This window comes from Benincasa hispida, chromosome 1 (assembly GCF_027475165.1).
Source record: "Benincasa hispida cultivar pf3 chromosome 1, pf3_genome.v1.1, whole genome shotgun sequence".
In the NCBI taxonomy this organism is placed as follows: Eukaryota; Viridiplantae; Streptophyta; class Magnoliopsida; order Cucurbitales; family Cucurbitaceae; genus Benincasa; species Benincasa hispida.
In genome coordinates, this window is record NC_143478.1 from 17,406,745 (window position 1) to 17,429,952 (window position 23,208).

Sequence of the window (23,208 nt, forward strand, 5' to 3'; positions counted from 1 at the left end):
TCGAGACTCCATGTGTAAAAAGAGACTTATTATCATAAAAAAAGGGTCAATGCTTCGATCTCAAATCAACTCTAATGAAAAACCAATCTCATCTCATGAGAACACAAAAACAAAGAAAAGGGAAGAAATTAGAGAGGAAGAGAAGTGGACACAAGAGGAATGGACCGTTACAAAGGGCAGGGGAAGAAGGGTTAAGTTTAAAGAATAGAGATAGACGGCATGATAGTCTAGTTAGCTACCATAAAAAGATTGAATTTTTTTTTGGGCTATAACAATTAAACCAATGCATAGGGAACAGCCAAAAAACAGAAGAAAAAGGGTCTAAACAAAATGAGAGAGAGAGAGAGAGAGGGGAAATAGAGCAGGAGAGAGGACTGCAAGTTCGAATTATTCTTCTTCTGTGTATGATTGCTTTTATAAATACTCAGTAGTCTCTTTTGGACTCTCTTTCTCTCTCTCTAATGCCCTTTAATTTATGGTATATGTGGTACGTCCCCGAGGCTGCGCGATCAGAAACAGAACCGAATTAGAGGATAGAGAAACAGAGTAAAGAGAAAACAGAGTCTTTACAATTTTTTTTTTGAAAAAAAGGAAAGAGAAAGGAGGAGATGGATGGGGGGGCTGGGGGCTCATAAGCCTTTTACACGTGATAAAGAAAACACCAAAAGCCACCTTGCATGCGTGTATAAAGTTTCTTCTTCATCATCATCTCTCTTTCTCCACGCCCTTCTCTTCTTCTTCTTCTTCTTCTTCTTCTTCTTCTTCCTTAAATCTCTCACATTAAACCCCTCAACCCACTTTTTGCTTTACTCTTCTTCACATTCTTCACCCATTCCCATTTCAATCTATTTTTTTTTTCTGTTTGTTTGTTCCAGTTTTGGTACCTCACTGCTTGATTGGATTGGATTGGATTGGATTGGTTTTGGGTGAGTTTTGTGTTTTGAAATTCTGGGTTTTCTTCCTCCTCTTCACTGGTACTTCTTGAGGATATTCAATGGGGCCTGCCCCCTTTTTTACATCATTAAATCTTTTGGTATTGGATGGATAGTGATTTTACTACCCTTTTCAATGTTTATTCTTTGTCTTTGGATTTGTTCTTGATTTTTGTTTTCTTCTGGATGGTTTTATTCTCTGTCTCTGCCACTTCCCTAAGTTCCATATCTTCCTCTTCCTTTTAATACCATTTTCTTTTCTTTTATACATACTCCTCTTGCGTTTTTATCTGCTTGGGTTTACTCATCATCCCCTTCGAGATTTTCGTTTCTAATAGGCAGACAAGACTATGTAAATAGGTTTGTCTTATGGGTATTTCCACTTTGGGTTTATTTTTCTGGGTTTTCTCTGTTTTGTCTTGCTTTAATGGAAGATTTCATCCCTGGTTTGAAATCCAGACTACCAAACAAGATCTGGGTTTCGGAATTTCGTTCACTTTTTTTTGGACTCTTCTCTCTGTATATAGGAATTTTCGAGCCGTCGGGGATGGTTTTCTTTTTTGATCTTTGTATATAGTACTGGTTCACTGTTATATGAAAATGAAAGCTCGTTTGATTGAATTTCTTTTACCATGTTTTCTTTAGGGATATATATGCTGAAACGATGATTTTTTCAATTGGGTTTTTTTTTTATTTTGCAAAGGAATAGTAATGCTTGAAAATGTTTAAGAAACGGCCAAAATTTTATCCCGCTTTCAACTTTACTTTGCGTATGAAACAATGGATGTATTTCTCTGTATCATTCTCTGTTTTTTTAACCTTTTGAAGAATTTTTCGTCATATTGTTTGCTGACATGCAATTTTCCTCTTCTGGGTTGTTTTTTTTCCCCTCCTTAGTAGGATGACGTCTTGAATCCGTGAAGAAGAGGGAAAATGAGTTCAGAGTAAACGTGACTGTGAAGAAACTTCATGTACACCATTTCGTGAACCTTTAAGCTCATTCCAAACGAGTTATTGCGCCATTGCCAGTTGATTTTCGAGACAGTAAAAGAAACCCACCATGCCAGTACGGCAAATGAAAGAAAGCTCCGAGCAGCACCTTGTAATCAAAACCCACTTGCAGAACTCTATTCAAAAAGCTCCAAAATCAACCCAAAATGGAAAAGGTCCGCCGAATCTGGAACACCAAAACATCAAATCTCGAAACCCATCATCTCCTCCAAGTAAAAACAGGGGCCGGAGAAGGAGCAGAGGCGGCCGGAAATCCGATCAGGGAGAAGTGTTTATGAGGCCCAGTTCTCGGCCCTGCACAGTGGCGCGTAAACCCGATGAACCGGAGTTTAACGCCGGAGCTCTGGTGACAAGTACTAATCCAAATGGTGTGCAAATGGGTTTTCGAAATTCAAGCAAGTCTTTGAGTTTTGCCCCAAGGCCTGGATTCGGACAAGTTGGAACAAAATGTATTGTAAAAGCAAACCATTTCTTTGCAGAGTTACCAGACAAGGATTTGAATCAATATGATGTAAGCAAGCAAGGAGTTTAACAGTGTTTTTTCCCTTTGCATTCTTGTTCATGTGCCTACAACAGGCAATATGTTTTATTTGTTCTTTAACAACTGGGTAGGGCGGGAGGGAGAAGGGGAGGGGGGTCCCCTTCCCATCTGACAATCAATTTTAAGTTGCAATTTTCTTGTAAATTTTTGCTGTTGTATTGTAGTTGAAAAATGAATAAGTTTCTCTTTTCGTCACGTCATTTTCTCAACTTAAATAGCCTTCATATTGTTCTTTTTGTCCGCTTGACTTATAACTTTTCTTCCCCTATTTATTAATTCTTTTTTTGTTTTCCCGCCGTTGGGGGTGGGGTTCAACAGGTTACAATTACTCCTGAAGTGGCATCAAGAACTGTGAACAGAGCAATCATGACTGAATTGGTGAGATTATACAGAGAATCTGATCTGGGAAAAAGATTACCAGCTTATGATGGCAGAAAGAGTCTGTATACAGCTGGTGAGCTTCCTTTTGTTTGGAAAGAGTTTAACATCAAGCTTGTGGATGAAGAAGATGGAGTCAGTGGTCCCAAGTAAGAATTTACGGTTGTAACAGTGCCTTTGTTTTTTCTCTGCTCCCTCTTGAATTTGAAAACTTGGTACTTTGTGTGTTGTCATTTTCCTGTATTGTATATCTTAATTATGAAACATATCCAATGAGTTAGAAAGGAAACTAAAGTTTGGAACTAATGTGGATTGTTTCGATTGTCATTCAACTAATACAATTGTAAACTTTTAAACAAATATTCAGGAGGGAGAGGGAATATAAAGTAGTTATTAAGTTTGTTGCACGCGCAAATTTACACCATTTGGGTCAGTTTCTGGCGGGTAAGCGTGCTGATGCTCCACAAGAAGCTCTTCAAATATTGGACATTGTATTGAGAGAGCTATCATCCAAAAGGTAGAAAATCAATCTATGTTTAAGTTCATATAAGGATCAGCAACACAATCTTATGTTTTGTAACTATGTTTTGCTCATTGTGGCGGCATATCATGTAGGTACTGTCCTATAGGGAGATCCTTCTTTTCTCCTGATATTAGATCACCTCAGCGGCTTGGTGATGGGCTAGAATCATGGTGTGGTTTTTACCAGAGTATTAGACCTACTCAAATGGGACTGTCTCTGAACATTGGTAAATTGAAACTTACAATTAAAAACTTGTACTGTGATTTGTACATATTTTACCTAAGTGAGTCATCTTATTATTCTTTTCATTCTTTGTTTAAAGATATGGCTTCAGCTGCATTCATTGAGCCTCTCCCTGTTCTTGAGTTTGTTGCTCAGCTTCTAGGGAAAGATGTTTTGTCACGGCCATTATCTGACTCTGATCGAGTAAAGGTGCTTACTTTCATTTGAACTGATTGTATACTTGTTTTGACCCATAATTACTTTTCTGGTTTCCTTGTCGTTCTTGAGTGTAATTTGATTTGGAACGTAATACAGATTAAAAAGGCTCTTAGAGGGGTGAAAGTTGAAGTAACACACCGTGGAAATGTAAGGCGGAAATATCGAGTTTCGGGTCTGACATCCCAGCCTACAAGAGAATTAGTGTAAGCTTTAAAATTCATGAATATGTGCTTGCAATGGGTACCTGATAAACATTGTATTATAAGAACTAAGAAGTATTGAGATCAAACTCTTCTCCCATTTTCTTTTTCTCTATGTTGGTTGTTCACGTGTGCAAATGCTCAATGGTACTTCTTTTTCAGATTTCCTGTGGATGACAACTCAACCATGAAGTCAGTTGTTGAATACTTCCAGGAGATGTATGGCTTCACCATTCAACACGCACATCTCCCTTGCCTTCAAGTAGGAAACCAGAAGAAGGCAAATTATTTGCCAATGGAGGTAGATTTTAATCCTTCCCCTGTTATTATTTTAGTAAACATGAAACTAGACTTACTACCTTCAGTCTTGCTTTCTCATCTGGACCTGTTTAAATGACAGTAAAACATGAAGTTAGGGTATATAATCAAGTCTTTGCACCTCTAAGGCCTGCTTGCCTAACAGGAGGGGAAATATATTTTATGTGTGTTCTTTTTAACTGTAATTTGAACACTCTTGTCTTGCATTCGCAGGCCTGCAAAATTGTAGGGGGGCAGAGATATACAAAGAGATTGAATGAGAAGCAAATAACTGCACTTCTTAAAGTCACATGTCAAAGACCTAGGGACCGAGAAAATGACATTTTGCAGGTAATATTGTAATCATTTTGGGAGCTACTATTACGGGAAATTGATGTTTAAAGACTCAAACTTCTTGATCCTACCATAATCCGTAGAAAAAAAAAAGAATATTTAATGTCTCATTAGGAAGTTGACACAAAGTTAATTGCAATAATTTTATCACATTCTTTCTTGGCTATTTTCTGATTGCTGGAATAACAGTTTCGTCTCTTGTCCTTCAAACTTTGCTAGACTGTCCAACATAATGCTTATGATAATGATCCTTATGCTAAGGAGTTTGGGATTAAAATAAGTGAAAAGCTGGCTTCCGTTGAAGCTAGAATTCTTCCTCCTCCATGGGTATGCTTATTTCTTCTAATTCCATTTTATTCAGCAAATTAATGAATAGACTTGTTTACCCTGACATCACTTTGCGATGAACCAACGCAGCTGAAATATCATGATACTGGAAAAGAGAAGGATTGCTTGCCTCAAGTGGGTCAATGGAATATGATGAACAAGGTATGTGCCGTTTTAGATAAACTTCAGTCCAATGACATTATAATTCTAAAAGGGAATATGATGAACAAGGTATGTGCTGTTTTAGATAAACTTCAGTCCAATGATATTATAATTCTAAAAGGCCCAATACTTTGACTCTTCGAATGAACCTCCTGTTCTTTCTGCCATTTACCTGCGCTTACTTTTTCCTCATGTATTGCAGAAAATGATTAATGGAATGACTGTTAACCGGTGGGCATGTATCAACTTCTCTAGGAGCGTGCAAGAGAGCGTGGCTCGTGGGTTTTGTTCTGAACTTGCTCAAATGTGTCAAGTGTCCGGAATGGTATATTGGTGCTGATTCTTTCTTTTTCAAGATTAAGATGGTTCTCATTTAATTTGACCTCAAATTGATTATATCGTAGGAATTCAATCCAGAACCAGTTATTCCAATATACAACGCTAGGCCAGAACAGGTGGAGAAAGCCTTGAAGCATGTTTATCATGCTGCCATGAACAAGACTAAGGGGAAAGAGTTAGACCTATTATTAGCTATTTTACCTGACAATAACGGGTCGCTTTACGGTGAGCTGATGCAACTTGTCCACCAAAGATTACTGGCCTTATTTTCTAATAGAATGATCAGGAAATGAAGAAGATGGACCTTCTAAACTGATATTTTTCTCTTCCATCATTCTGTTTTATAGGTGATCTCAAGCGAATTTGTGAAACTGATCTTGGTTTAATATCACAATGCTGTCTTACAAAACATGTGTTCAAGATTAGTAAGCAGTACCTTGCTAATGTGTCACTGAAGATCAATGTCAAGGTATGATGCTGCTCCATAATCTTGGAATTGCACAAATAAAAGTCTTATCTTCTCCATAATCTGGTGCATTTACTTCTTCAATAAGTGCACTGGTCTGGTCTGAAGGACTTGATGGTGCTCTACTTATCCAACAATGAAAACTATAAAATCACTTTTGATTCTAACGAGTGTTGTTTGCTTTTCTTCTTTCCCCCTTTGCTACCAATGCTATCTCCTCAGATGGGTGGTAGAAACACTGTTCTTTTAGATGCTATCAGCTGCAGGATACCACTTGTGAGTGACATACCAACAATAATATTTGGAGCGGACGTGACCCATCCAGAGAACGGCGAAGATTCCAGCCCTTCAATAGCTGCTGTGCGGTTTCCTAGTAACTGATAAAATTGAACTTTTTTCATTTCACATTCCTGATTGTGTTACTAATGGAAGTTAGATCCAATGCGCAGGTAGTAGCCTCTCAGGATTGGCCTGAAGTGACAAAATATGCTGGACTAGTATGTGCTCAGGCTCATAGACAAGAACTTATACAAGACTTGTACAAAACTTGGCAGGATCCTGTCCGTGGCACTATCAGTGGTGGCATGATCAGGTACTGGTCTATGAGATCTTGTTCATTGTAGATTATGTTACACCATTTTTCTGACAACGGAGTGGATTGTGCGTACATCTCTTCTTCAAATTCTAATTCATATACTGCCAATTATTGTCACAGGGATCTTCTGGTTTCGTTTAGGAAAGCAACAGGGCAGAAACCTCTCAGGATAATATTTTACAGGTAAGCAGTTTCATCTTCATGTGATATTGAATAGTGTTCTTATTACTTTTTCGACTTTCAGTTGGATAACTTTTTCTGATTCAAAGGTGGCGTGCAAAAGAAATTATCTAGCTGAAAATTCATTGTTGAGCTTCTGAAACAATGGTTCATTATGTATAACTAGTTCCTGCTTCCATTTGTACGCAGTTTTTGTTAGTATTTGTTAAGTTTATGCATGCTAGTCTCTCATGGTGTTTGCCAATTTTCTTTCCAGGGATGGCGTAAGCGAAGGACAATTCTATCAAGTATTACTTTATGAGTTGGATGCAATCAGGAAGGTGAGGAACCGAGGAATCAGCCTCTTTGTTTTTGTTTCTGATCATATCTATAATATAGGCACCCTTTTTCTGTAGGCATGTGCTTCTTTAGAACCAAATTACCAACCACCCGTAACGTTCATTGTTGTACAAAAGCGACACCACACCCGATTGTTTGCCAACAACTATAGAGATAGAAGTAGCACAGACAAGAGTGGGAACATTTTACCTGGTACAGTTCAATCCTTGTCATTCAATCAGTTATATCTGTCTGAGATGCCGGAGTTGAGTTGTTAATCCCATAGTTGTTTCCTTTTTTCTTGTTTGTCAGGCACTGTAGTCGACTCCAAAATATGCCACCCAACAGAATTTGATTTCTATCTCTGTAGCCATGCTGGAATTCAGGTATTTTGATCTCCTCCCTCTTCTCTCCCTTCCAAGTATTTTCAACTAAGCTACTATTAGTTCATTATCTTTATCCAGACAAATTCATTCCGTCCTTGTTTGCTGCAGGGTACGAGTCGGCCAGCTCACTACCATGTTCTTTGGGATGAAAACAATTTTACTGCCGATGGAATTCAGTCGTTAACAAACAATCTTTGCTACACGTATGCAAGGTGTACGCGATCAGTTTCTGTCGGTAAGCAAGCTTTCTTTTATTAGTTTTTGAGTTCGACTACTGCCATATCCATGTTGATGATTTCAACTCAGATTTTGTAGTTACAAATTTGCTGTTCTGAAGTTGCTAGTTTTGTTTGGCATTCATGCAGTCCCTCCAGCATACTATGCACATTTAGCTGCATTCCGAGCTCGATTCTACATGGAACCAGAGATGCAGGAGAATGGCTCAGCTGGTCGTTCTGCCAAGAGTACACGCACTACCGGAGAGTCTGGGGTTCGTCCTTTGCCAGCTCTAAAGGAAAATGTGAAGAGAGTAATGTTTTACTGTTAGAAATCAGAAGCACCAAACAAAGGAGAGGCTCGTAGTCGAATCGATGACCGGAAATGTTCAGCCATCAGAAACTTGACTCTTCCTCTTCCTCTGCATTTGATGAGTTTCTATGTAAATGAATCATCATCATCATCAATGTGGGTTCAGATGTGTTGCAAAATCAGGTTGATGATTTTAGTTGGGAGTAAATGTAGAGTTGCTTAGTTAGATAGATCCCTTTGGTGAAGAGAAGAGATTTTTTTTTTTTTTTTTTTTTTTTACATTTGCTTTACTGCTGCAGTTTTTAGTGTCAAAATCAAGTAACACAGACTCACCCACCAAGCCACAGATGAGAGATTCTCTTCTCACCCACATTTGTAAAGAGCTGTTTTTTCCATAATGAATCAGTATAGATGTGTTAGAAATTTCTCTCACAAAGTTAGCAGTTGCCTTAATGTGTACCCTTCATATTCCATTCCACACTTCCAAAAAGAGACTAGTCAAACTAAATCAAACTAAGGTCAGTTACAAAATGGTTTATTAGTGTGTTACTCACACTTCATTTGGGATATGAACTGTGATAAATGAATTTGAAATGCTAGTTCGTTCTAGGTTGAATCAGCTAGAACAAATAAGGAATCGAATGACTTTGGGTTCTATTAAAGTAGTTATTAAACATTTCGAAGTATTTCAATACAATATATTGAATATGCATCTAGTGATTATTAGACATTCAATCCATTATCCAATGATTATTTATAAATGTATTGACTAGCCTCCAAGGATCTACCGTAATCGCGAAAGTTGCACACTTCCACAATATTGTGTTATCAGTTCTCCACTTTGATTTCTTATTAAAGTCCTAAGATTTACTCTTCAATTTCAATAAGTTTGTCAACATGAAACTTGTTCAACTGCTTGTTTATCGGATGCGGATGATTTTCCAATACGAGAAATTAACTTGACTATAATACCAATGGTCACGATCATATTTCAATGGGACTCATAAAGTAGTGATTGTGTGGAACTCATTCTCACCCACAAGCAAGTTATTAGTCCATCTGAACTAAGGCTACCAATGTCACAATAGTTCTATATCATGACCCTCACCCATGTTTTCGAGAAAGAAGCTTGGTTAGAGAAAAGGTTTGGATAAGTGTTGAAAAACAGTTTGATCTATGTACTTTGAGGCTTGTTCTTTTTCAATCTCTATACTTTCAAAGATGTCTAAATTAGTCTTATGAGCTCATGTTTCTAGTTTGAAGTTTTTGTTATTTTTTATTTATTAAAATTGGTAAAATATAAATAAGTTTTTGTTTTCAAAGTCATGTAGCAATAAGATCAATATAGACAACTTTTTATTGGAACAAATATTTATCATAAACTAACATTTGGAATTGATTTTAGGATTATTTATATACTAAATTTGAACATTTGAAAGTATATGAACCAAAAAACCAATTCTTTAAAATACAATAACAAAAATGGTATTTTTTTTAACTTAAAATGAACCACAATTTTAATAGCATACAATCAAGGTAGGGAGAATAATGACTAGTCGATCATATTCCCATATAGTACATTATGAGATATATTTTCTTCGACATAAGAGTAAATACACAAAATGAAGAGGAGTGACTCCCTTACAAAATAAAAAATTAAAGTGAATTAATATGCAAAAAGAAATAAAATAGAATGAAAGCATGAGTTGATTTGAGTTGTTAAAAATTATCAACTCAATGTTTGCCCACCAACTTTAAATGCTGGTGGAGTTTGAGTTGGTTTTTTTAGCAACTTACTCAAACTCTCCCTCAACTCACCACAACTCTCCCACCTTTCAATGTTTCAATAGCTCCACCCATCGACCATCGTCGGCGACTACCCTACCACACTCTGGTGACACAGTTCGACGACCACCTTCGCTAGCCAACTTCGACGATCAAGTATGGGCTCCAACAACCACCTCCGATGACACTCCGACAACCAACTCCGATGACCACCTTTGCATAAAAACAACTTTGATGACCACCTTCGCTTGGCCAACTCTGTTGATCAACTCCGGACTCCGACAACCACCTTTGATGATAATTCCGACAAAAATTGTCTTTGATGATCAACTTTGGTGAACACCACCTCTATCAATCAACACTAACATCCAACTCAGACGACCAACTCCGATGAAGACCACCGCTAATGAGAACCTTGGTGACAACTCTAGATTTTGTAAACATATAAATAAACCCTTAATGACAACCCTATTTAGCCTTAGTGTTTCGAACTAATTCATTTCAAACCTTTGAAAGTATGTTGTAGTATGTTTGATTTAAATTTTATTTGCATTTAGCTTTATTCTAATCTAACTATCTTACTTATAGGGCTCAAACTAATTGCACAATTCCTCTGATAATTAGTTTGTGGTTTATTAGTTTTAAATTTATAGTCTACTTTTTGTAGTCCAAATTGAGTAAAACTTAGGAACTGGCTGGGCGTCTCCATCTTTTGCAGCCCAGCCATGTGGCAAAAATCTATTGGATTAGATTTTTATTGATTTTATAATAGAAGATATTTTTTTTTCTAAACTAAACTCTGTTACATCAACGTTTTCTCTCATTTTCTCTTTCATGAAACTAGTGTCTTGCAGAAGAAACCCAAAGCACACTTCATCTTTAATTCTCTTATTTTCGTTTCTTTTTGACTGGCTCCTCAGATTGTGTGTATTTCTCAAATTAAAGACTTCTCGCAGGCACTCTCTAAGGTGTTTTACCAGTGTTTAATCCGCATATCTCAGCCTATGTCCATGTGGGTTCATTTTTTTTCTCATACTTGGACTGAGTCAATTTGTTTCTCGTTTTTATTCAATTGCTCAAAGATTTGGAGAAGATGAAAAAAAATATTTTGGTGAAAAATAATGATGCAAGCAATATAGAGGATTCAAGTTTAAAGGGAAATAATGTAGTAGAAGCACGTGGAAGTAAGAGGAAGCCTACCGTTGATCGTCCTCGTAATCGAATGAAAGATCCACTTGAAATGAGAAACATAAACAAAATGTGAAATCGGACAAAGCTTCTTCTTCATCAAATCACATTATAACCTTCACACAGGAACCAAAACAATATGTCATATATTCACTCGATTCTAGAGTAAATACATTTCGTTATTCTAATGATTATTTCTTCAATTAGAAAAATATTATGGAAAAAGATGCACAGACAATAGTTGTGTTGCTGATTATAAATCAACAAACATCTATGGATACACAAAACATGTCATTCACGACATTACTTGAGGCTAATTTTCTATTCAAAATATATTAATTGGATTTATTGAGATTATTTATTAAATGATTTTTTTTTTTCTTTTTGTAAGAAACATTGGCACTTGGTAACAAAAATGCAACCATTGAAGATTAATAATTTAGAGCATTAGTGTATTTTGTTGAAGCTTATTGTGAACTAACTTTGTTTGCAATCTATTATTGTTGAATGTTTCTTTTATAATTTAGACATGATTTTTTTTGTTACATTGTTATTTTAGGTCTTCCATTTGTAATTGACTATTTAGAAAAGGTCTTGTAATTTATAATGTATAGAATCTAACCTCTAATTTTTATAAAGTGGATTGACAATTGAATTAAATTTTGAATAATTGTTTCAGATTTTATTTATAATAGAAAAAATGTATAATTATATGTCATTAAATGTACAATTGATAGTGTTAGGAATAAAATATTGTTGATTAGGGATAAAGTAACTTCACGAAACAAAAGACAGAAATGGACTCAACTTCACAAGAGACTTGTCTTCTGTCTCTCATGAAGTTAAGTTCATTGTTGTAAGTTTGTTTCGTGAAGTAACTAAAAGATCTCGTTTTGCAGAGAACCTTTGAGCGGAAGCGGATCGTCCAAATCCCATTGCGATTGAAATAAACATTTATAGTAAACAGAACAGATTATGCATAAAACATAAATTACAACGTACTTTTGAATAAGAAACAAGGGTTTAAAGATTATACCTATGAAGAACTTTTCTTCAAGTAAATCCCTTGTACTTCCACGAACACTTCGAACAGCATGAACTCTCCTTTAACAGTAGCAAGCAACAACGCAACTCTCGAACCAAAAGAGGACACTACCATTTAATTACTTAATATTCTCGGTGTGAGAATCCAAGAGTGGTGGGTCCTGATTATTTTGGTTAGAGGGTATTTATTCTTTGGAGGAGGAAGACGAATGGAAGAGGAAAAAACTTTATCGCATAGATGAAGTCTCCAATCATGTAGTAAAAGGAGTCTATCGCATAGGCTCTCAATTTTTCGTGTAGAAAATCTCAATCGTATAACGCTTCTCTCCTAGAATAATCAAATCATATTTTGTTTTATTCCATTTTGCCATAAAAATTGAATAACTTTCCACTAAGGTGGTTAGAGAGAAAAATGGGATAATTATCAAATAATTATAAATAAATATGTTAACCGACTTATCATATTATATTTATAACATATAGTTTTAATATTGCATCACATACAATATATAAATCATAGTTCTTTTGCTCTATTTTATGAATTTTAATATAAATCATATTTATATTAAATTTAACATCTATGAATCTTATTCATAGAAAATATATTTCAATCATATTCAAATATTTGTTTCTCTAATTAAACTATAATGTATCATATATATTATATCAATTATATCATATATAATTAAATTCCCTCTAATTTGAACATTTCAAATTAACCCAAAAACTGATTCTCAACTAAATCCTTTAAGCTACCAAGGGGACTTTATGGACCTGTAGCTTGAAGTTCCAATGGTATGTGAATAACTGATTAAACTCTTTAATCACATTATCCACCATCCGCTAACTGTCGGACACTGCACTAAAGATCGACGAATGTACTATTCGCACCACATATATATTCATGTGTCCATTGGATATAACCAATCAACAGTACGATACCCTTCACAAATTGCTTGTAAGTACAGCTGGGCCAATTTATTGTTTTGCCCCTATAGTTACATCTAACTCCTTAAGTACCACTAATCCCTCTAATGAACATAGATCATAGTTCTACTATGACTAAACTCCTCTTTGGCTAAGAGAGGGTGTGGCACTACATTATTTAAGATCTGAAATCGGCCCTTAAGAGAGTAATTTATCTACTTACCCTTACTTCGGAGAAGGAATGAATTCCATCTTATGTAGCTGAGTTCCCAGCTCCCCAACCAGACGAATCCCCAAAATGGTAGGTTTGTTGAGTCGACGATCTGGCCACTCTCACCCATGTAAATCAAAGAATCGCTCTCATATGCAGGAGTTCACAACTTACTCAGGATTAAGGTCATGTTACCTATGGTCATCCTAGTGAAATGAAAGTCTCTATTATGAACGGCGTTATATAATGAGACTCAACATTTCGTGGTTCGTCTTATACAAACTTCTTTGTATAGAATATCCCCGCTCACATGTCTAATACATGAATGATCAGGAGTAGATCATTTGTAGCACTTTACAACATTTGTAACACCTACAAAACGAGTCATACTCGTAGTGTCACCAGGATAAGGCACTCAGCCTTATCCATATACTACAGACCATTTACGTTATCACTTAAACATGATCCACTTGTATGTCTTCACATACATGTTTAAGCTACAACAATAACCCTGGATGTTAGTTTATTTGTTTGTGGTTAATGCAACTAAAATATCATATATTTCATAGACAAAGTGAATAAAAATATCAAATATTATTAATCACAGAAATTTTTGTTCATATAAAGTTTACAAACTATAGAACCCTACGAGATTTAGGGCATCAACCCCAACAGTAACTTCACACGACAAAAAATACAGAGATGAACTCAACTTCACGAGAGACATATACTGACTTCTATCTCTCATGAAGTTGAGTACTTGTTATAAGTTTGTCTCGTGAGGTAACTTATAACAATGAACTCAATTGGAAGACGTCCAATGACCATGAACGATAGTCTTTTTTTACAGAGGAATAAGAGTCTTTTCGAGAAGAGATTCCAAAAATGGTGAAGAAAACTCAACGAGAAGAAGAATAGAAAACATTAAGTTCCACGGGAAGATGAGCCAGATTTGATTTAACTCTTTGAAATGATCATTTAATAAGGGAAAAAATTGTCATTCAACGTGGTGGGTCACTCCACTTAAAAGTTTGAAAAGTCGGAAAGAGGGAAACCTAAATCAATTTTTCTAGCCCAACCTAACAGACATTAACTTTAACAAAAAGTATATTACTAAAAATAATCATAATTTATAGGCCAATAAATGTTTGACATAAGGATGGGTTGCAAAAGATAGAAGTAACCCAACCTGCACCTAAGTTTTACTTGTCCAAATTTTGTTTAATTGTTGGGGAACAAGTTGTGATGCATCGGATGTTATTCATTATTAGCCATTGTTATGTACATAGACCATTTTGTGAATATTTTTATTTCATTTGCAAGTGGCAAATTAGATTAAACCTTAAAAATTAACAATAAAAAATGTTTACAAAAAATGAGTTTCCACAAAAAAAAAAAAAACATCATTTCATTTTATTAGTGTAAAATGTAAGGAATCAAACATTTCCAAAAAATAAAAAATAAAAAAACATTAACCATAGAAATTGGAATTCCCAGATGGGCAAAAAAACAAGATAAGAATTTATTTATTTTTCCTTTTTAATTAACATTTATGGTTGATTTAAAATTAATTGAGAGTTAGGGATTAGAGAAAATGTTCATTTTATTGGAATATAACATGTCTTTGGGGTGTAGATAAAATTATTATGCAACTGAGTATTCAAGTTGTATGATGAAAATATGTTACATTTTTCAAGAAGAAAAAACAAAAAGTTGTTCTCTTTTTAAGCTCTTTAGTGAAAGATTTTAATCTCAAATATATCAACGGCTAGTTTTTACTTTTTAACAGACTTCATAACAGATTTGTAATCACATATATATAGGTTACATTCATTTCGAATTAAATTTTTACATTCTGTCTTGTACAAGATCTGTAAAGAAAAGAAAAACTTATCTCTGAAAGTCTTCAATAAATCATCTTCCCTTCCCGTAGATGTAGGCTTGAATTTTAGCCGAAACCACATACATGCTTTGTTGCTCCTCTCTTCCTCTTTCTCTTCTTCAATTTGCATGCTTGATTCTCTTCTTTATTTCACTATGAAATCGAGCAAGAACAAAGAAGCTTAGAGTGAGTTGAGAGTTTTTTAGAAACCTGCTTAGAGAGAGAGAGAATTTTCGTTTACCAAATGATTTTTGGTTGGCCTCATTGAACTCCCACAGATCGTTGATAGTGGATCTTTCCATGTACTGTCGGGATAGCTGAGAGGCGTGGCTCATTGCGATCTCTCATTTTGGACTGAACTGCTCAGCATCATGGGCCTGAAACAAGAAGCAGCCCGACATTTAGGTTTTATTATTTAGGGCTAAGTAGTTGTTATATTTTTCATTTGTTTGGAATATGTTTGGTATTTAGGAATAGAAAAAAAATGCATGTTATATAATTTAGTAGTCAAAAATTGAATTTAGAATTTGTATTTAATAAGAATTTGTTATATTTTAAGAATGAAGAAAAAAGAGAATAAAGCATCTTTTAGTGTTAAAATTTTTAGGAAAGTAAGCGTGTAGTTGGAAATTTAAAAAAATAGGAAAAAAATTAAGATAAAATCAATTTCGTTTAGAAAAACAGCTTAAGATACCTCAACTCAACTCAACACCCAATACACGAATTTTTCGACTCAACTTAACTCAACTCAACACTCCAAACACAAATTTTTCAACTTAACACAACTCTTCACCTCAAATATAGAAATCTAACTCCACAGATAATCTAATTTTTCAAATAATAATTACCAACTCAATTCAATTCGTCAAACGTGCCTAATGAACTAATTTGTAGTTCTAACATTTTTTTCTTTTTGTTTGGGCTCTATTTTAGTCTAGACTTAATCCATCTACTTTCTTGTAATAAAGGTTTTCAAAATAGGGCCTTTGTTTGTTGGCTGGAGGACACAATTAGAATTGGTGTGTCAACATCACAATTTTTTTCCCCGGAGGAAATATCACTTATTATAAATATGTTAAATTAGTTGTGATATAGATGTTCATTATTAGTGTTCATTGGTCATGTGTCACTTATCTATTACCCCATGTGTTGTTCCTGTGGCATTTGGTAGATTTTGAAAGACACACATTAGTGATCAATCCAAAAAGATTAGAGAAAGTGGAGAAATTCATTTTTTGTTATTTTATTTACTTTTTATTATTTATTTATTTTATATTTTATTATTATAATATTTTCTTCATTTCTGTGTTCTCGTTATGCGTTGTTATGCTCCTCAAATTCACAACATAACTGTTATTTTATTTTTAGTGCGTATTTTAAAATTTAAAAATAACTTATAAGTTGGAAGCGAGCATTCGTGTACACGTTAACTTCGATAAACATTGGTTTAATACTACATTCGGTGTGTACTTCCCACCTACATATAGGCCTACTCTCAAAGAGAGTGCTAACAAAGACCTTGAAAAGGCCTCTCCCTTTTTGGCTTTGTCTCTTTGTCGAGATCGCTGAAATTTGATCTCCTATAAATGAAAAAAGAAAGTCGTTTTCTTTGTCTTCTCTCTCTTAGCCGAGCTACTTTATTGAGTGACTTGGCATCCGGGATATATGGAATTGAATCCCCTACTTCGTCGCACCAACTCCCTCAAACACAAATGTGGTTTCGATCCTTCCGATGATGCCAGAAGTCGCAACATCTAGAGATGATGAAAAAAATGAAATCCAACCCGTGAAGAGTGAAAAGAATGCATTGGATGGATGCCCGAGCATTGAGAAGGAAGGACGCTTTCAGAGGCGAAAGGAAGCGGCTTCCCGGACTTAGCCGAGGTCAAGATGGTTCGGGGTTCAGGTGCCCCTTCTCTTTTGGATGAATGGGGTGATTAGGAAGGAACTCTTCTTAAGTTTTCCAAGATCGGTTGGGCCTAAAGTCAAGCCCCTTTTCTCCGGACACGTAGCTTACCGAATCGCGACACGGTTAATTTAAATCACTCACGCGCACCCACACACAATATTTTATGAATAACATATTCAATTTTTTTTTTTAAAAAAAAAAAACTGCTCTCATATTAAACAAAATGTTTAATGGTATATATTTAAACCCTAAAGTTTCAATTTGAAATTTTGTTTTATATAGCAAAACTGTTAGAATAATATTTTCGAATATAGTAATATGTCACAATCTATCAGTGATAGATGTTAATAAACATCTGTCAGTGTCTATCAATGATAGATACCTGATAGATAATGATATTTTGCTATATTTGTATTTTGATTCATTTTACTATATTTGATAACAATCCAATAAAAAATTTAAGGACATTACAAAAAAAACAAAGGTATTTAGATACGTGAATTTTAACCAATTTCAATATTTTAAGTATAAATACCAATACCAATCTAAATTTCTGGAATTTAGTTTGAAACTCAACTCTTTTACTTAAGATAGATGAAAATCATTGTAATAAATTGAGATGACATAATCTTAATTTTAAAAAATAAAAACTCAAAACTAAGACACCATTTGATAACAATTTGACTTTTGATTTTTTTTTGTTTTTGAAAATTAAACTTATACACACTACTTTCACTTTTTTTTTTTTTATCTACTTTTTACCAATGATTTAAAAAATCAAGCCAAAATTTGAAAAATAAAAGAAATTAGCTTTTAAAAACTTTTTTTTGTTTTTGGAATTTGGGTAAGAATTCAACCATCATACTTAAAAAGATGCAGTGATAAATGAAGAGAAAATAGACTTAATTTAAAAAACAAAAAAACAAAATAGTTACCAAACATGATCTAAATGGTTACTAAATCTTAAAATATTGATTTAACCGAAAACTTCTATGTGTGAGACACAAGTTTAAATGAGGTTCAACTGGGTTGAATTAATATACATTTTATAAAATTTAAATATGATTTAAATAAATAAAAAATATATGTTTCAATATATAAGATATAAATTGGACAGAGAGAAAATTCAAAATTCTCCCAATTCTTACTCCCAGAATTTTTACTTCAAAGTCTTGTAAAGAACACAAGGAGCTTCAAGCTTTCTCAATTTACTTGATCAACATAAGTTTGCTTAGCCTTTTAACTTTTTGTTCATCATTAACCTTCTTACCTGATTTGAAATACATTTTCAAATATTTAATTTAAAAAATAAATACATTTTCAAATATTTAATTTAAAAAATAAATCATTTTGAAATAAATTAGAGTATTTGACAACCACTTAAAATAGTTTTTCAAATATATTTTAATCAATTTTATCAAAAATGTTTAAATAAAAATGATTTTTTTTCTTCTCAAATCAAAATCCAAATGGTTTTTTAGTTTACTTGGATGCATCTTAGGTTATACACATTTTTTTTTAAACTACTTTAATCATGGAGTAAAAAATATATATATAAGTATCCAAAACTTTTTCATAAAGAGTTGTCCAAGACTACAATTTTACACCCACAAATCAAATAGATAATATATATACGTATATGGCTACAAAATTTTGGTCCAACTTTTTTTTTGTGATATCGTTGGTCAAATAAATTGTGCTATCAACGTCATGGGTGATTTCAAGAAAAAGTTACTTGTTTAACTTTATTTTAATTTCCTAATTAAGATTAAAAGCTTATATATTAGTTAAAACTTTTTATTTTGTTTCCCTCTTGATCATCCCCAAGCAAAGAATTTTAATTACACTAATTTAAAAATTCTCTCATCTAACAAGGTAATTTAAAATCATTTTTTCAAATTTCAAAACAATAGAATCTAAAATCAGTTTTTTTTTAAAAAAAATAAAACACTAAAACCACCCATTTTAATCCCAAACTAAATATAAAAAACAAATTTTGATTTTTTGTTATTAAGTATGGTAAACTATTTAACAGAAATCTTATAAATACTTTGGAAAGTCAAACACGTGGCATGTATATTACCTCAAGTTCCAAACACTTGTCATGTAACTGTATATTAACTATTTAATATAAAACTTTATTATCAATTATTAATATTTATTTAATTTTTTATTTTATCTGATTAAATAATTAATTAACAAAACAATATATTAAACAATGCTAAATTCAATTCAGGATTATACTACTTAATTCTCTTACATTTAGTTATATGTAATTATTTAATTTTGGTTTTAATACACAAAATTGGTAAACAAACACATTTAACTTTCTAACATTAATCCTAATATAGACATTGCACTCCATTAATCTATTTAATTATAAAAAGAAAACACATGAAATATAATACAAGGTAATTAACTAAAAACTAACTAGAACTAATTAAAATCGGTTCTATTCAGAAGTTAAGATCCAAAACAAAATAAGTATAGACATTGTACTCAGTATCTTATTTTTCCACAAAGTGTACATACTCTCAAAGGTTTAAAATGCCACAAAAATGTCAAAGTCCCAATTTTATAGAAATGTAAATAAAAATAAAAATATCGATAAAATATAAATTTTAGAAAAATTGAAATGAAAATTTAATGTCATGCATACACTATGTAACATGGTCTTCCAAAGAGTACCAAACTGATAAATGAAAGTAATCCTTGCTCTGCTCAAACTACTCATCAATAGCTCTCAAAGAAAAATCACAGATAAGAAAAAAAGGAGATAAAAAAACCATCTGGTAAAGGAAAATATGTGATTTTTTTTCTGAAGATGATCGAGTGTTTTTCTTCAGAGGGCTACTTTTCCTAGGCAGCCTGAAATGGCATGTAAAAAAACCCTTTCTTGTTTTCCACATGATCACTGTACATAACTATCTTCCATCTTCTTGAATATCTATTATTATTATTATTAAGTTTTAAAAGTTGTTTTGTTTTTTTGTGGCTTTTAATGGAAATATGAAAGTTCTGTGCATGGACAAAAACAAAAACAAAACCTTGTTGGAGATTAAAAGATTCCTACCAAAAATAAGATAGAGAGATAAAGAGTTGAGGTTTTACATCAATGTCTATCCAATTTCCATATTACCAGTAATATTCAAAGAATTTTAAACAAACAAACAAAAAAAAAAAGTTTCTAAAGCAACATAATTAAGTTTCTTAAGTCACGAGGTTCATAAATCCATTAATTAATAGTTGTTTATTAATACTAATGTTGGGTTTTAGATCAACTTGTTAAAAGCACTGTTCAAAGGGGTTGAGCCCAAAAACATATCATCAAGAGAAAGACCAAAAAAACAATTAATGCCCCAAATAAACAGAGAGAAAGAGATGGCCAAGGAAGGACTAGGGAGAGGAAATGGATCATTAGGACACCAATTGAAAAGGATTAAGGTAAATAATTTGGTTGGTAATGAAATCTAATCTAACCGAACATAGTTCAACTGATATATAATATACATATCTTTAAATCACAAGTGTAATCTTCTAAATGAAATTGGTATTTTATTCATCAGCTATACTTGAATTTAGCTAAACAATTATGAGTTTGGTGTAGGGGTTTTCCTTAAAGCCGTTAAAACTGGTGTTATATTGTGACTTATCATCAAATTTTTTTGCAGAAGGATAGTTAATGCTCTCTCTTATTTTTCTACTTCTCTCTCTTAATGAAACCAAAGAGATATAATTCACATCATGTGAAAAAAGAAAAATACTTGATGGCATCAATCCCAAAAACAATATGAAACAGACAAATTGCAACTCCATAAATCTTAATAATTAGGGGTCTCACTCTTGGCAGAATCTTTCCTTCAGAAAACACCCTTTTTCCTTGAATCAAAAACCAATAATGAGAACCAAAAAAAAAAAAATAAGATACCCATATAAGCCCTAGCTGGAAAGAGCTTAAAGATAAACCCACCACCATGATCAGAAGCTTTGAAGGAATCACAAACCCTAATTTCTGCCAAAAAAAAAAAAAAAAACATGAATCCAACAGTAAAATGGAATTTTAACCACAACCCAGTAAAAAGAAACAAGAAAAATGATCACATACCTTAACTTAGAGGGAAATGAAGTAAAAAAAAGGAAAAATTAGGGTTTTTGAGGGAGAGGAATTAGATGAAATTAGGGCTAATATTTAGGGATTAGGGATTGTGGGTGAAAGGGAAAACCAACAACAGGTGAAACTGCCGCATGATCTGATCTTTCCTCAAAGAAAAATAAAAATGAAAAAAAAAAGGGAGAAAAGTTAAGATCATGCTGGCAGCTTCAACTGGTAGTGATTCACCATAATTTGGACTAAAAGGAAAAGAGAAATAAATTCTAGGGTTTGGGATGGAGAAGCAAGAGGTTGAAGAAAATGGGTATAAATAGAAGAAAATAAATAAATAAATAGAATTATTAATTTTAATTTTAATAAAGAAAAAAGTGGTCCCTTATTGAAAGTTTTTTTTTTCTAAGCCCAAGTGGATGCAAATTGAATATTATCACGCCAAGACTACACCTCATGCAGCTCTTTTGCAGAAGGGCTTAGTGGGTTTTTCAAGCATTAATTAGCCTTTCAACCCTATATTGGCGTGGGGTGGGGACCCTCTCTCTGTCTTTTTTTTTTTTTCTCTTTCTTTTCTTCCTTTTTTTTTAATTAGTTAATTAATTAATTTTAATTTTTACTCTTTTTTCTCTCTCTCTAGATATGAGAGAGAAAGAGAGGGATTAATTAGGGACTGTGATGCACCATTAACGAAAACCTCTTTCACACAACAATCCAAAGACCAAAAACAATAAATGGGACCGTTTCTGCATGGAAATTCTTAGTTGTCACTTAAAACCCTTTTCAACTTTTCTTTTTCTAAAAAAATTGTTTTGATTTTTACCATTGGGTTTAAGAAAGTTTGGATCTTTTCCCTTTAATCTCTCTAGTTTGATTCGTTTACAATCGGTTAGATTTATTGATGGGATTGAGTGATTCTATGTAGACTGCAACAACAAATTGAAAAAATCTAAAAATTAAACCGAACCAAACTGATTTGATAGTTTAGTTTGTTTTTTAGGGTAGAATTAGACATCTTCGATTTTTCTATTTGGAGATAATAATATATTATTGGTTCGAATCCGATTTTGAAAGGAAAAACAGGTAAAAATCGAACTAAATCGATGTATATATATACTCTTAAAAATATACTCAAACCTTAGGTCTTTTTAGTACTTTAATTATTATTGTGCAAGTAGATTTGTTGTTTAGAAAAAAATTAACTATTTTAGTACACATATGTCTGTCATTTAGAAAATATAAAAGAATTTTTTTAAAAAAAACAAAAACATCCAATTTTAATCTATAATAAGAGAAATAAGTCCAATTATAATTTGAGAATTACAAAAGGGCCCATTCAAAACAAAAATTAAAAAATTGAAAGGAAAAAAAGGCAACAAATCGGGAACTTGATGGATTAACCGATATGAATAAAAAATCAGTTGATTGATTTGGTTCTTTATTGAACATCAATTTGAATAAACTAATCTGTTTGTTTAGTTTTCTGTTAGTCTCAAATCGACAAAATCAAATCGAATTTTACTCATTTTTCTATATATTGATTTGTGTGAGAATTGAGATGACGTATCGGAGATATTATAAGTGTATATAAAGTGTACTTAATCAAATTGAATGACTAAAGTCCTGTTTGACAATCATTTTGTTTTTTATTTTTTTTAAAAAAATTAAGTCATCTCCAAAAATTTTCCTTTGTTATCTATTTTTACTAATGATTTAAAAAATCAAGCCAAATTTTGAGAACTAAAAAAAATAATTTTCATTTTTAAAAAAAAAATTGGTCAAAAATTCAACTATTGTACTTAAGAAATATGTAAATTATTATAAGAAATATGGATGAAATATGTTTCATTTTCAAAAAAAAAAAAAAAAAATCAAATAGTTAGTCAAGGATACCTAAAAGATTCATAGTTTGAATCACCTCACTTAAACTAAAACTATGTAGGTATGTACATATGTATATTTTGTGAGTGCTAACAAAGTTTGAACCCGAATTAAACGGTTATTTAATTTAAAAACGTCACATTGAATAATTTCTCGAATAGGCTTTGAGTTGTAATTATCTAGGAACAATATTTAATGAGTAAATCCAAATTAAATGAGCATCTTTCTTTCCCAACTGCCAACTCAACTTTTGCATCCTCTTTGATAACGACAATTTGGAGAGATCACTTGATACAACTTT

At 32.9% G+C, this 23,208-nt stretch overlaps 1 protein-coding gene and 1 long non-coding RNA gene across 10 annotated transcripts; one reads left to right on the top strand and one right to left on the bottom strand.

Annotated features, from left to right (window-relative positions):
• The first annotated feature begins 270 nt into the window (after positions 1–270).
• Positions 271–8,414, top strand: AGO10 (Stabilizer of iron transporter SufD / Polynucleotidyl transferase). Of its 9 annotated transcripts, none has more exons than XM_090307964.1 (22): positions 271–402; positions 1,830–2,454; positions 2,803–3,011; positions 3,230–3,379; positions 3,478–3,611; positions 3,708–3,817; positions 3,923–4,029; positions 4,189–4,327; positions 4,558–4,674; positions 4,897–5,004; positions 5,095–5,235; positions 5,369–5,491; positions 5,571–5,730; positions 5,853–5,974; positions 6,194–6,331; positions 6,421–6,563; positions 6,687–6,749; positions 7,003–7,066; positions 7,142–7,277; positions 7,377–7,450; positions 7,559–7,685; positions 7,816–8,414. In XM_090307964.1, exons 2-22 carry the CDS (start codon positions 1,993–1,995, stop codon positions 7,995–7,997), a joined length of 3,009 nt encoding a protein of 1,002 aa, XP_090164090.1. In that variant the 5' UTR covers positions 271–402; positions 1,830–1,992; the 3' UTR covers positions 7,998–8,414. The 9 variants fall into 9 exon arrangements, with proteins under 9 accessions (XP_090164090.1, XP_090164073.1, XP_038903294.2 ...); XM_090307947.1 differs by lacking the exon at positions 271–402 and adding an exon at positions 624–926; XM_039047366.2 differs by lacking the exon at positions 271–402 and adding an exon at positions 624–926 and having other exon boundaries at positions 5,095–5,166.
• Positions 8,415–9,588: 1,174 nt separating this feature from the next.
• On the bottom strand, positions 9,589–21,509 carry LOC120091284 (uncharacterized). Its single transcript, XR_016528598.1, has 5 exons — positions 21,030–21,509; positions 20,853–20,936; positions 15,257–15,392; positions 11,988–15,168; positions 9,589–11,067 (listed from the first exon to the last, which is right to left on the bottom strand). It is a non-coding gene; the product is annotated as an uncharacterized LOC120091284 (long non-coding RNA).
• Between the last annotated feature and the right edge of the window lie 1,699 nt (positions 21,510–23,208).

Excerpts from the sequence above, each read along its gene's own strand:
- AGO10 (XM_090307964.1), top strand. The coding sequence starts at position 1,993 with ATGCCAGTACGGCAAATGAAAGAAAGCTCCGAGCAGCACCTTGTAATC. Across the intron at positions 2,455-2,802 it reads AGGATTTGAATCAATATGAT|GTTACAATTACTCCTGAAGT; the intron begins GTAAGCAAGCAA and ends GGGGTTCAACAG. Across the intron at positions 4,030-4,188 it reads CAGCCTACAAGAGAATTAGT|ATTTCCTGTGGATGACAACT; the intron begins GTAAGCTTTAAA and ends CTTCTTTTTCAG.